Source organism: Eublepharis macularius, chromosome 1, assembly GCF_028583425.1.
Source record: "Eublepharis macularius isolate TG4126 chromosome 1, MPM_Emac_v1.0, whole genome shotgun sequence".
Lineage (NCBI taxonomy): Eukaryota > Metazoa > Chordata > Lepidosauria > Squamata > Eublepharidae > Eublepharis > Eublepharis macularius.
The window spans coordinates 194,314,104-194,328,991 of NC_072790.1; the positions used below are offsets into that span (position 1 = coordinate 194,314,104).

At 43.6% G+C, this 14,888-nt stretch overlaps 1 protein-coding gene across 1 annotated transcript in view; it reads right to left on the reverse strand.

Annotated features, from left to right (window-relative positions):
- SYT14 (synaptotagmin 14) overlaps positions 1–14,238 on the reverse strand; it is a 102,976-nt gene extending 88,738 nt beyond the window's left edge. The window contains exons 1-3 of the mRNA XM_054988502.1: positions 13,949–14,238; positions 13,332–13,894; positions 2,809–3,027 (exon numbers count right to left, since the gene is read on the reverse strand). Coding sequence (XP_054844477.1) covers positions 2,809–3,027; positions 13,332–13,894; positions 13,949–14,238 — 1,072 coding nt within the window. The remainder of the gene's footprint in view (positions 1–2,808; positions 3,028–13,331; positions 13,895–13,948) is intronic.
- Between the last annotated feature and the right edge of the window lie 650 nt (positions 14,239–14,888).

Genomic DNA, 14,888 nt, shown 5'->3' on the forward strand with positions numbered 1-14,888 from the left:
AGAATTGGGTATATTCACAATTTTGCTCACAAAAACTTAAGGCATTTATACTTCTAAATTCCATAAATATGCCAAATAGTACATTTTTACATGCTGACAAAGTTATAAATTATGCAGTTTAAGCGATTAAAGCAATAAAATAAAGTTTGATAAGAAAGGAAGTGTTCTGATTTCCTTACAAACTTCCATTTTTCCAGGGGGAAAGGGTTAGTTTTCATAGCTTCAGAATTTCTAGAAATTTTACATCTCTACACTACATATGGCATGGGGGATGTTAAGCAGGGATATGATGGAATTCCAGAAGACTTCACTGAAAACCAGAAAGATATTCCCATTATGCACTAGTAGGATAACTCAATTGTGCTTTTTCCCGTTGAAAATCCATCAGTCAAAATATTCCAGTCATGATGACACTGACACTTCAAAAATAGCTAAAGAATCTAATAGAACCAATATATTAGCTTTGAAAGTCCTTAGCGCATGCAGTGAATTTAACTGTATTCAAAAATATATTTATTGAAGTACAGTGATGCTGATGAAACTTACAGTTACATGGTGTGGAATAAGAATTTGCCTCCTTTTTAATGCTTGCATATGTTATAAGGCAAATGTAATCCTTCTGTAAATTATTTTGTAACGTAAAACAAACTTCTGCACATGTGTAGAATGTACTATTAGCTCCATTTTGTTTCAAGCAACAGACACTAATTGCAGCACCAACACAGTTAAATAAATGCTAGCAAAGGGCCATCTTTAAAGCTGGGAAAACTGGGACTGGGAAAAACAAGGAATGTCCAATAGCCTTGGAGAAAAGAAGCTATACAATCCCTAAGTTTGTTTGCCCGAACTCTTGAAAGTTTCCCAGCCACAGAGGCAATAGTATATATATAAAGTCAATGATACCTTTGTCATTATTCTACCATGGGTAAATTTGAGCCCAAGCTTATCAAACACTTCAGAAAGGCATGTAAGGCCTACCTTATTCATTTTATTTATTTACATTATTTATAGTCCATATTTCTCACTGTGACTCAGAGTAGATTACATAGTGTAAATCACTCGCCCACAAAGAGTTTACAGGTAATATAAGGGGCTTTCCCAAATGTTTATATTTATAGACAATATAAATTTTTCTTCCTCCTTTTAGGAGCCAGGCCAAAACACATCTTTTTACCTAGGCTTTTAATCAGGGTTTTTAATCTTCTCAGCTCTTAAATGTTCTGCTTGTGTTTCATGGATAATTTTTATGCTGCTTATGTCCAACGGCTTGTTTTTAATATTGTGGTGAATTTAATTGTAAGCTGCCTCAAGCAAAACTCTGAAGAGGCAGCATAGAAATGTCCTGTATAAATAAATAAAATACAATATAACGACTATCAATCAGGAGAACACATAATTTCCTTAGAAGGAAGCACTAAACCCTGAGTGAAGAAGACTAGAAAATTCCATGGCAATCAGATAAGAGCCAAGCTACAAGAGATGAATTACATGAGGAGGAGCACGTGAAGGGAGTCACAATGTTAGCTGGGAAGCTTTAAAAGCGATCAGAAGGCTTTGTTAATTTCCCCTCTCTACAGAGCCAGAGAGATTGCTGCTCAGAGGGTTTGTTAATTTCCTCTTTGCCTCCCCAAGGCTCTGTCAGTTTTACCTTCCCTTCTAAAACTCAGCTTCCCAGCTAACATTGCAACTCCCTTCACGTGCTCCTCCTCGTGTAATTCGTCTCTTGTAGCTTAGCGCTAAGAGATAGACTTTTTGTCTTCTTTTTTTCTCTCTTTTGAAATTAATGGGGGGGGGGTCTGTTTGTTTTGTTTCTAAATTTAGGTTTCAGTCCATTGGTTCCTAAGTGTTACTTCAATGCATGGTGCCTTCTGATAAACAAAATTTTCTTGAATAAATGCAAGAGCATCTGGGTAAACAGCAGAGAAAAATAAATGATTTTTCACTTTTCAACATGATAATATTCCACCAGGGCATTCTGCCTGATATATGTCCTTCCTGTCGTCAGTGTTTATCTTAAAATAAACTCACAGAGGAAAAGTATATATAAGATTCTAGAAATTTCCTAATATTTCTGAATTATGAGAATCCTAGAATCCACATGGCTAAGTGGCTACATTCTCCTTAGTGATCCATAGTAGTGCTAAGAGAGCCACTATTTGGGAGCAATCCTAAATAGCTCTACTTGGAAGTAAGTCCCATATTATTCACTGGGGCTGTCTCCCAGGAAAGTGTCCATTGGACTGCAGCCTACAATTGTTAGTGTATCACAATGACTTCTTAACAGTTCCAATAAACAAAATGTGTTTCCAGAGCTAATAAAGATAATCTGAGAATTTCTATAAACCTAGGATTTCAAACAACAAATTATGAAAATACTTTGTTAAGTTTCTAATATTCATGCAAAAATGCATGGGTTGGATCTAGGCTAAATATTCTATCATTGAAATGGAACATTCTTGACTCCCTCCTCTCACTACAGCTCACATGAAATGCTGCTCCTAAGGAACAAGATTAGGAGGGTCTGCGATGCGAAGGGGGAAGAGGTGGAAATTGTCAATTTGTTTCGGATCCAACCACTTGGAAGTGCTCTGTACACAGCAGTCTGAAAGCAAAAGTTTTTCTTTAAAGCAAAAGTTTTTTTTTTAAGTCCAATGTTTTCTCAACAATTTTTACTTACTTCAAAAGGCAGGTTCATGATTTTAGATCTTGCTGGTAGTTTTAGAATTTCTCTTTTGCAACTTTAATACCACTATAATTTGATAAATATGAAAGAATATGTAGTAAAAATTATTGAAAATCATATCATACCTTCATCTATTGAGGCTTCACTACTGTACCCATCATACTCTGCAGACAGAGGACTATATTTTTGTCTGGTTTCCCAAATATAGTTTTTCTGTTGTCTATTATCACCGGCTGGTGGCCTTGAACTTTGAGTTCTGGACAAGGCTTCATGGTATTTACCCACTGCCTCATCTTCACTTTCAGATGATGAACCATGCTGTTCTTTACTTATGTATGAATTGTCTATATGAAAAAGAAGTCAAAAAAACAATATATGATACCTCAAGGAAGAGTGCTAAATTATATGGTTAACAATTTCAAGTACTTTCAAGCATCAATGCAAATATCTTGTATTTTAACAAAATTTTAGGCACCAGGTCAAATTTTAAATAAACACAGCATTACAACTAACTAGAAAACAATAAGGCTTTTAAAGAAGTAAACATATTTTTTTCTAAACGTGTAACTTCATTGAGATCCGGGTGGACTTTTCCCTACCCACATCTGATATTGTTCCATCTCTCATTCTCTCCTTCTACCGCCCAAGCTTCTTTGTCTTTTACAGGAATATAAGATTCACCTATTAATGAAGCGCTTCTGCAACTTGATATGAATGTCTATCCAATCATTTACATGGTTTTGTATGTTGGATTCATAGCCTTCATTCATTTCCACAAAAATCTGTAAAGTTTGAGTTAACTTGATTTACAGCTTCACAAGATTTATATTATGCTTATTTTTCACCAGTTAACAGGTGTAGTATAACTTTTATTCTTTTTATGACTGAGATTTAGCACACAGTGAAAATGTTTTACTATTTTAGAACTCATGTACAGAAAAAAATCCTTCAAAAAATCTTCAAAGAGAGAATCCAACAAGACAGTGCTAAATTAGAACTCATCAAGAGATCAAATACTATACCACCTGCTTTAAAAAGAGATGTGCTATATTTGCTAATCGTTCAATAGGAGCTACTCTTCAGAGATATGATTTGCTTATTTTTTTACATTTTTGTTCATATAAACATACTGCACCTTCCTGAATTAGACTTTATCTCACTGGAACTGCACCCTATGAAGTATCTCATCATTCATGGGCAGTACAATCCTGAGGGTCACTGTTGCAGAGGTGACAAATGGCAGTGCAAAAGACAGTGCCACTAGTCCGTTCTTTAAGGGAAACTATATAGGCAGGGGAAAGGGCAAAGAGTCACATGGGTCATGACCACACCACCATCTCCAGCAAATGTTGTAACTATTCGATGTCATGGGGCAAGACAGCACGGCCATGATGAACTGAAGAAAACCAACCAAGCGCAGGACAGTAAACACAAAGAACCAGCCCTGGAGAAATGTGAGGAGAGAGGTGGGAAGGGGTGGGCCTAAACAGTGCTGGACCATGACCATGGATGCCATCCCACCCCTTTAAAAGTACAGACTTCTGCCAAACTGAATGATCACAACCAGGTCTGCGATCACCGAGCTGCTGTGCAGACCAGCATCATCAGTGCAGGCACCCAATAACCTAACACCAGCTTCTTCACTCAGCAGGTCATCTGCTGGGGGAAAGGCAAGAATAAGCAAGCAGCACAAGGGGACAAACTCCACAAGAATCATGAGGGTACAGCATAGCGGCAGGTCCACATACCCACCAGACAGGACTTTAACGCTGCAGCCACCCATCATGATGGGCAGAATCACTGCATGCAGCATGGCCTCTACCCCCACTTGGTCATAAGGAACAGTCAGAGCCATAACAGCACCCACATGCCTCTGAGCTAATCCAAAGGGGAACTTTCCACCACTGCAAAATAGACAGCACTGCCTGTGCAGTATGATCAAAGCCTGAGTCCCGCTCCACTATCATGTACCATAAGGCATGGCAGTGAACAATCCCAGAGTGATCCTGGTTGGTAGTTAGGGCCACAGTGCCATGCTCCACTACCAGCCCACAGAAGCACCTTTTTTAGCCTTTGTCTAGTTAGGTTGGTAGTGGGCATTGGTGCCTGCTAAGCCTGTTGCAGCCAAGCCAACATACCACAGGGGAAGCCAAAGGCAGGGACAGACACCATGGCAAGCTCTGGACTGCAGAATGCATCCCTGTCTCAGACCAATCACAAGATGGACATGAAGCAACATCAGGGAGTTGCTGGGACAAGGAAGGACCCCACCCTCTGAGGATGGCAGTAGACAGGGTCAGGCAGATGGCTGGGAGGTGACCAAGGCCAATGGGGGAGGGGAAACCTCACTTCAGGAGCCTGTGCATTTAACAAGTCTCCTCAGCCACCAGATGGCCCACATCAGGATGGTGAGCCTTCCCCTGCCACCTACCAGGAATCTGGACGATCCACCTCCTTGTGCTATATGTCTGAGGGGCCCAGTGACACCATAGGAGGCACCATGCCAGGCACTACCATGAGCACATCAGCACCCTACAGGTCCCAAGTGGCACTTGCCTGTACCTATTCCCCCTGTACAGGCCGGCCATCTAAGCCCCGTGCAAGGCACTAGGCCCTGAGCTGCAGGGCCTGGTGCCTAATCACAGGGCCATAATCATTTTGCAGAAAGTGCTGCTATTCCCTCCATTTCCTTGCCATAAGCTCATTCCAGCCAGTAGCAGCCAAGGTAAAGTTGCTGTTGAAATCCTCAGTGAGCTGTTGCCTCCATAGCTTCCTGGATGCCATCTGCAACATGGAAGAGCATACATGCAGTCTCTTGGTCACCATCATGGGCCTGCCACATGATAGCTAGCCAATAAGCTTCAAGGACATTAAAAGGACATCTGCACCGGCATGCCAGGGCTCCCTGACCTCCCTGGGTGCCATGGGGAATGGTAGCTGGTGTCCCTACCAAATGAGGTACTCATGCAGCCTGGCCTGTCTTTTCCCTGGGGTGGGAATCTCTCTGTTACTGGGCTGCCTAAGTTGTAGTTGCTGTTGGTTTGTGGCTGTGCATGTGTTCACAGTAAAGTTGTTTATTTATTGTTGCTTGTGTACTCTGTTCTCACTGATGGGGTGGGCTCCACTTGGTCTGGTTTCAGGCCATGTCCGGCTCCCAGGCACAGAACCTCCTGAGGAGTCTGGGCCCATGTCACAGAGCTGACTGCTCATGGTTTAGGCAGCTTTGGGAAGGCCTTCCCAATATTGCTGCTACCATGTATGGTTCTGGATGCCAGCTGATCAGCATCACAGGGACTGACAGCTGGATGATAGACCAGGATTCTGCCTTTGGGCAGTGGCCTATCTTAGCTCCTCTGCCAGAAAAGATGCACCCTTGTGGTAGCAGGGGGCACCATCTTTAAGACGGATCAGGTCTGCAGGATGTGGCTACTTCCCCCCCCCCCACTCTACTCAGTCAGCGAGTCGTGCTCCGGTATGGTGCGTCCATTCCTCGAGAATGTCTTTGAGCTGCCACTATGGTGCAACATGCTAAGTTCCATAGTTACAGAGCAAACCAATGTAGTAGCCCCATCTGGCCTGCCCTGCACATAGACTGGGGTTTATATTGGCTGCAACAGAGGAATAGGATTCAAACAAGGACCAATGGCTGCAGCGTGCGGCTCCTGTGGGCACAAGGCACATTGAGGTAAGTTGCTTTTCTTGGGCTGAATGGACACTTATGAGCTACACCATTGGTTTTGCAGGCATAACTCTGCACCATTGCCAGGGGCATTCAGAGTGCCTTTGGGAGCTAACCAACTTCTGCCATGCCCCTGGGTCGACCCACTCCCCCACCAGAATGTTTTTTTTTTGCCAATGGTGCTCAGGTAGATGGCTGCAGCACTGCCATGCTAGCAATTGGCAATGATGGTTCTGGGCCATTTCATCAGCATATGCTTGGGCTGCACCATCATATCTCATGGATACTCCTACATTGTAGCTGGTAAGTTCATTGAGTGCTTTCAGCGTTGCTCCCTGCCCCCAAAAGCACTGTGAACGTATCAACTATATCTTTTTCAGTCCTTTACATAGGACTCACACCTGAATGATTTGTAATAGGTCTCTCCCTTAGAGATAGGCACGGAACAGAAAAAAAACGAACCACTTGGTTCAAGGTTCGCTCATTTTGCTGGAACACAAACCACAAACTTCCAAACTGCACCCTATTCCCGAACCGGTTCGAGTTCAGGGTTCTGCTGCTGCCTGGCGGCACCCCCTGTGCCCACCTGCACGGTCCTACAGGTGACTGCACAGCTCATGTGTGGGTCATGTAGGCGGCCGCCACCTCCTTGCAAGTGGGTGTTGGGAGGCGGCTGGCCACCTCCCAACTTGGGGCGGGGGGGGGGGGGTCTGGCTGCTGTGCGGCATCATCCCTTGTGTCTGCCCTCATGGCTATACGAGTGACTGCAAGGCCAGCATGTGGGTCACGTCAGCGGCCGAGGGTGGGCTTGGGCAGCCAGCCAGCCGGCTCCCAACTCGGGGCAGGGGGGGTCTGGCTTCCGGCTGGTGGCACCCCCCCCGGGCCTGCCCGCACGGCCCTATGGATGACCGCATGGCTAGCGTGTGGGTCATGTCGGCAGCTGCCCCCTCCTTGCAGGCAGGCTTGGGGAGGCAGCTGGCCACCTCCCAACTTGGGGCAGGGTGTGTGGCCGCTGCCTGGCGGCATGCCTCTGTACCCACCCACACGGCCATACAGGAGACCACACAGCCAGCATGTGAGTCATGTCAGCGGCTGCCCCCTCCTCGCAGGCAGGCTCAGGGAGGTGAGCTTAAGAAGTGTGCAAGTGGGGAGCCTGCAGACAGGAAAGCTACCCGTGCAGTTCTGAGTCAGAAGGCAGCCCCCAAAACAAACTCCACACAGACACTGCCCCAGCTGGAAAGGGGCTCAAAATAAAATGAAACAGTGTATGCGCTGACGGTGTGCGTGCACACAGCAGAAGCGGGCTGCACTCGAGAAGCGTGCAAGTGGGGAGCCTGCAGACAGGAAAGCTACCCAAACCAAAAGGGGCTATCAAGGTTGCTCACCCACCTAAACTTGCCAAAAAACACAAATGAGCACTGATGCACTAAACTAAATTCTTCACACAATGTTCACAAAAATAATTTAGTGAATTTGAGAGTAATGTACAAGAGTGAAATACAACATGTGAAATTCTAAAACATCATAATCACTATAATGTCATCACAGTCAATTATACACAGCAAGGTGTTACAACACCGAGTAGCATGTGTATCCTCAGAAAAGGGAAGAATCCCAAGAGTTCTCTTATGAGCTGTCTTCAATCAGTATACTGAGGATTCCCGCTGGAACCGCGGGGGCAGATGAAAAGTCCCTCCGGAAAAAGTGGAAAGGAGCTGGAAGACTGGAAGGAGAATGGAATGTGCAGGTGGAGAACAGCAACCGGGAGCCCCCAAGGGGGACCTCCCCACCCCCTTGGGGGCACCTGTTTGCTGTTCTCCACCTGCACATTCCATTCTCCTCCCAGTCTTCCAGCTCCTTTCCACTTTTTCCGGAGGGACTTTTCATCTGCCCCCGCGGTTCCAGCGGGAATCCTCAGTATACTGATTGAAGACAGCTCATAAGAGAACTCTTGGGATTCTTCCCTTTTCTGAGGATACACATGCTACTCGGTGTTGTAACACCTTGCTGTGTGTAATTGACTGTGATGACATTATAGTGATTATGTTTTAGAATTTCACATGTTGTATTTCACTCTTGTACATTACTCTCAAATTCACTAAATTGTTTTTGTGAACATTGTGTGAAGAATTTAGGAAAGCTACCCATGCAGTTGTGTGTCAGCAGGCAGCCCCCAACACCAACTCCACCCAGACACTGTCCTCAGCTGGAAAGGGGCTCAAAATAAAATGAAACGGTGTGTGCACTGATGGTGTGCGTGCGCACAGCAAAAGCAAGCTGCACAACAGAAGTGTGCAAGTGGGGAGCCTGCAGACAGAAAAGCTACCCATGCAGTTGTGAGTCAGCGGGCAGTCCCCAAAACCAATTCCACTCAGAAACTGTCCCCAGTTGGAAAGGAGCTCAAAATAAAAAGAAACAGTGCATGCGCTGATGGTGTGCACAGCAGAGACGTTTGAGCAACCCTGTGCAGATGTGAATCTGCACACCAGAGGCACGAATCCAGTGGCACTGGCTAGAGAGGCGCTCCAAATAAAAGTGAAGGGCACTGGAGGAGTGTGCAGAAAAGAGGGCAGACTTCACTGTGTCCGGGGTCTGCGTCCCAGCCCCCAGACTTGCCAGGAGGGAGCAGTGGTAGGCAACTGGGAGGCAGTGGCCCTACCACCCCAGCCAGCAGCCAGGTCCAGAACCTGCCCACTCCAGGGGGAAGGAGCGAAAGGCCAAAGCCTCAGAGGGCTGGAGGGAGCAGGGAGAGACCAGCCAGTCCCACCCTCCAGGGGGAAGAGAGGGGACTAAGCAGGCCAGAGGAAAAGGGCCAAGGCAGGGGGAATAGGGACCCAGCAGCAGCCCAAACAGAGCCCTTACCAGCTAAGGAGGAGAAGCAGCCACTACAGCCCAGAGCCACACCCTGGCTAGAGGGCAGCAGCCTGGCTCCTGAGTTGCGAGGAGCCAAGCCCCTCCAGGTGGAGCTGCCACAGGCATTCTGGGGGAGGAGATGGATAGCCCCGCCCAGCATCAATGAGCAGGCAGCCCAGAAGCTGGCCGGGGCAGCTCCTCGTGAGCAAGGCCAGGCAAGCTCAGCAGCACAGAAGCTGGCTGGGGCAACTCCTCGTGAGCAAGGCCAAGGAGACCTCAGCTGGGCATGGCTCACACTCAACCCTACCCTGCCAGCAAGGCAAAGAAGCCTAGAAGGAATTAGTGATAGGAGGGAAACACCTGAGGGAAGGCACAGCTGGGCCAAGTCAGGAGAGGGAACAAGCCTGGAAGGAGGGCGGGGTGGAGAAAGGAAACACTATAAAAGCTGGCTGGGAAGAGCTCTGGGGTGGTGGGTGAGAGCAGAGCAGAGCAGAGCAGAGCAGAGCAGAGCAGAGCAGAGCAGAGCAGAGCAGAGCAGAGCAGAGCAGAGCAGAGCAGAGCAGAGCAGAGCAGAGCAGAGCAGAGCTCTGGGAGGAGGAGATGATGGAGGACGCAGAGGGTAAGCAGACCAGGTTGAGCAGGCCAGTGAGTGGATTGAGAGGGAATCAGGGTGATATATACCACCCCTCCTTCCACAGAGCAGGGTCCTGCAGCATCCCTGGTGCCCCTCTGATGTCAAGGCTGGCCCAGCCGGCGCCCCGCCCAGCAGTGGCAACGACAAGCCCTGACACACTGCACCACACAAATCCACACAGAGAGGAAACAGCCCTGTGTGGGTGTGAGTTAGCTCACCAGAGGTGTAAGCCCCTCAAAACACCACCCAGTCAGTAGCGCAGGCTGTAAAGGCACTCCAAATAAAAGTAAAGGGCACTGGAGGAGTGTGGAGAAAAGAGGAAAACTGCACTACACTACACTACACAAGTGCGCACACACACAGGGAGCCAGCCTACAGAAAAGTGAGGCTCCTTGAAGGGGGGGTCCACACAAAACAGAAGACAGACCCTCCAAAAAGCAGAGAAAGAAAGAAAAGCAAATAAAAGGGCTCCTTGGGGAAGGGGGGGCACAAACCCCCAGAAACCAAACCAGAAGATTGGAGCTCAAAAAAGCAGAGGGGGAAAAACAGAGAAAAAGCAAATAAAACTCACTTTGAAAAGGAAGAACCCAGCCCCACTCAAAGGCCTAAGACTAGGCTGGGGAGGGGTGTGTGTGAAAAGCTACCATTGGAATGGGGTGGGGGAAGAAAGGGAAAAAAGCACTTTTTTCCAAGGAACCCCCCCCTCCAGTCCCCAGTAAGAAAAGGAAGAAAGAGAAAAGAGGATTTTTAGTGCCTTCCCAAGAAGCAAGAAGTGGCCACAGATCCTCTCCTAGCAAAACAGCTAGCCAGGCAGCCAGCAAGCTCTCTACAACCCACACAGGAGAAAAATGAAACCAGGCCACATGGCTTTCCGTATTTATAGAAAAAGCCAAGATTAGAACAACACAGGAGCACTCTGGTTAGGAGAAAAAGGTGCCTAACATGGTTTTGGAGGAAGAGATTGGTGTTATCATGGCTGCTGAAGACCCATCTCCTCAGTTGCCTTAGAGATCCTAACCCTCCTCCCCTTTCCCTGGCTGGATTGGCCAGACATGGGAGCTCTCTACTTGTCAAGAACAGCTGCCAATCAAACGTGGAGGCCTAAGATTGGGGGCAACCTGAAGACTGCCACCATTGCCTGGGTGATGGAATGAATGTGTGTTGCTGCTAAAACCAGGAAAATGGACTGGTAGGAAAGTTCATTTGTTCCTTAAAAATGTGGCTGCTCGGAATGCATTTCTTTAAAAACGAACCAGACATTCCAAACGGAATTATGTTCCATGGTTTGTTTTCTGCCCAATTCTACTCTCCCTACTACAACTCCTCTCCCCTCTCCTTTTCTATGATTTTTGTTATACAAAATAATTAGTCACTTCAAATGCATCTGAACAAGTAAGACCAGGCTCACAAAAACTCATACTAGAATAAACTTATTTATGACCTTATTTATGACCTTAAGATGTTATTTGGTATCTTTGGCACAATATGACTTCATGATATGTAAGTTATTTTCTGTTAGATAAAGAATGGCAAGATGCCTTTTCTTCAAAACCTGCCTCTGCCATTTGTATTAGTTTAAGGGGAAATTATTCTAAAATCATTTATCAGTAGTATCTGACCTCACATAGGATGAATTGGATATCATTGGAGGAAATATGGTGCAAAGAGCAGATTTTAAGCATGGTCGAGTTGTTCTATGATTAAGAATTTTTAAAGAAAAGTGCTGAAAGAAATGGACCAGATACTTGTTATTAAATTACTAGAGGACCCTAAGTTCTGTCTGTTAGGATTATTATTAGACGATTATGGTGCAAGACATGCATACTGCAGCAAGCATAGTAATAGCTGGTAACTGGAAGAGCTAAAAGAGTTTAAGTATTAAAATTTGGATAGCTAAAATATGGGATCTAGCAGACTGCTGAACTTAATAGAATTAGTTCATCTGAGAGCTGGTCATACTAAGAAACCTTATTTTGCAGATAGTTGTCAACCTTTCTGTTCATTTTGGCACAAAGAGTAATATCTGTGGGACCGCCTCTCCCCATACGAACCCCAGAGGACTCTTCGTCCCAGTGAGAAACATCTGCTAAAGGTCCCTGGCCCCAGGGAGGCCCGTCTGGCATCGACTGGGGCCAGGGCCTTTTCGGTCCTGGCCGCAGCCTGGTGGAACGCTCTGTCTGATTAGACCAAGGCCCAGCAAGACTTGCTATCCTTTCGCTGGGCCTACACGACGGAGCTGTTCCGCCAGGCATATGGGCAGTGCTAGGCGGAGCCCCCCTGGTTGGTTGATGGTGGATTGGGCTCTCCCCACCGCAAATACCCCCCATTTAAATAATCTTTTCACTACGAAGATGCTCTGGAGATGATTTAGGCTGGTTAGTTGTGCTGCTGTGTTCATGTTTATATGTATTTTAACTTGTGTAGTAATTTTGGATGTTTTTATGGTTACTAATTTATAATAATCGTTTTATATATTTTAACTGTATGTGTCTGTAATCCGCCCTGAGCCTGCTGGAAATGTGGGAAGGGCGGAATATAAATTGAAAATAAATAAAATAAAAAATAAAAATCTTTCTATAGCTTTATTTGTGTAATTTTTATGAATAATGGCAGAAGCATATATATGTTTACATTTAAATGATTACTGAGAATAAACGTTTGACGTATAAAATAGATACGCTTGATTAATGATGAATTTTTGATGATTTAGCAATTTATATATATCAATTAATACTAATATTATGCAGTAGCAGTAATTCAGGAAGATACATTGTTTTATTGAAGATGCTGTATTTTATAGTCCACTTATTTCATTAACTCTTGATATATTTGTTTATTTACAGTTTAGTATCTCACTAAATATTAGTGAGATACTAATTTAGTAAAATTAGTATATATTTAGTATCTCACTAAATATATTATAGAATATGTAATCTTGTTTAATCTATGGAGTTCTGTAGATCACTTGTAATAAAAATAATAGAAAGCAAAAAAGTATGTTATTGCTCTGTATTACAAGGTATATGTAGATCAAAATGTTAGAATTGCAGATATTATCTCTTATCAATCTACTTTTGAACTCAATAACTCACCACATCCTGATCCACTGAAATGGTGGATGCATTTATACAAACATTTGACATTCAACAACCCAACTATAAAAACAGTCTTTGTAATTCAACATAAACCATACAGATAGATGCTCAGAAAATAGCAGGAAAAATGAAATAGATAGTTGAATGATAGCTGCTCAAAAATGATTAGCATCAGTCAGGACAGACAAATATTTCATAGCTTTCCAATTAGTATAATCAAGAAAATTAAATTTCAAAGAAAAATATCCATATCATAAAGAAATTCCACACACAGTTTTGTTTTATAGATTCATTTAAATGAAAACTATAAAATAGTTTGGAAAAGAAGTATGTAGTAAAAGATCCAGGAAAGGTCAAATTGATGGATTATAACACAAGACACCTCACCTTTGGCTGGTGTCTTCTTACTACTCACTTCTTTTGAAAAATTTTCTGATTCCTTATGCTTTTGTTTTGCACCTTCCTTTGAAAGAGTAGCTGATGCATTTTCTTTCTGTTTTGTTACAGACTGTCTGGGGTATTCAGAAAATGTTTGGGGTTTTTTAGCTTTTACTTCATGAAGGCTGTGTACTTTTTTAGACCCTGGCTCTGGCAATTTTGATGTTTGTACTTCATTTGCTTCCAAATTCCTTGATACAGTACTCTGTGCTTCTTTGGCATCCTTGAAATCAGCTTCGGGTGATCTTTTTTTTACTTTTCTCTGCAACAGGTCCTTAGATTGTTCTAGCTCTGTACACAGTTCTTTACTAGGCTTTTCGTGAAGGGCTGCTTCAATTCTACATGTATCATAGTTCTCACCAATATCTTCTGGCAACATCTTCTCCAGGTACTTATTTCCTGTTTGTCTCTTGTGTTGACCATGTATTATTGAATTATTTATTTTTTTGTGTACTTCTGAATCATTCAGCTCACTGGGTTCTAAGGCACTGAGCTGTTTCTGCATTTTATCTCTGTCATGTTGGATTTCTACTCTACCCCTGGTACTCTGTTTTAAAGAATTAGACTGTTTGTGTTTCTCTTCCATGTCACATCTTTTTTCTCTCATATCTTTATCATTATTTGTTTTATTTTCCTCTTTACCTACTTCAGATTTATCTTCTTGTATTCTAGTGGTTTCATCTGTTCGAAGACTGTTGATCATGTTTGTTACCTGCTCTGTAACTGAATCAGCTACAGTATAGCTTACATCTCCAACAGCACTGGTTAGATCATCTACAGCATTACTGAGTGTGTCAACCAAAGAGGACACAGAAGGTAGGTTCAGATTTTGCTGAAAATTTTTGAAAAATGCCATGTTTCTATTGTTTATTAATAAAATGTTTTAGAAGATGACGATTTTCTGAATGTGTTACTCCTCAGACTCAGTGATACTTAATTAGTTTTGCTGTTCTAAACTCTATCCCTTAAACCACAGATTCAGGACATTAGTTTTTCTCTGGATACTTTAACTTTAAATAGACTGCAATGTCCTCTACAAAAATCCATAATCAATTATATTTTTTGTAATGTTACATTAAAGCTTATCATGATCTAACCATTTCAAAAGTGGCTATTTACTGTATGAAAAGTGGGATATTTTAACCTCTACTTGCAATCCAGAGTCAATTATTTTATATAATTTTTGCAATGTTATAGTAAAAATCATCAGCTAACCACAACAAAAACTGACTATTTAAAATGCTGTATGGAAAGTAGCACATTTTATCCCACACCTGCAAAGAAAAAGACATTTAAATAATATACCATAAATAAACAGAAATTGTGTCACAATTGAACAGTATCGGCTTAACATCAAGTACTCCATATTCTCTTTGCTAATAACCAAGTATTCAGCATGCATCAACATGGAATTTGTTGAGAACTATTTGTTTAAGCAATAAGTCTGCAAAAACAAATACATTTTATAGCCATGAGCCACAATCAACACTTAGGCACAGTGAAATC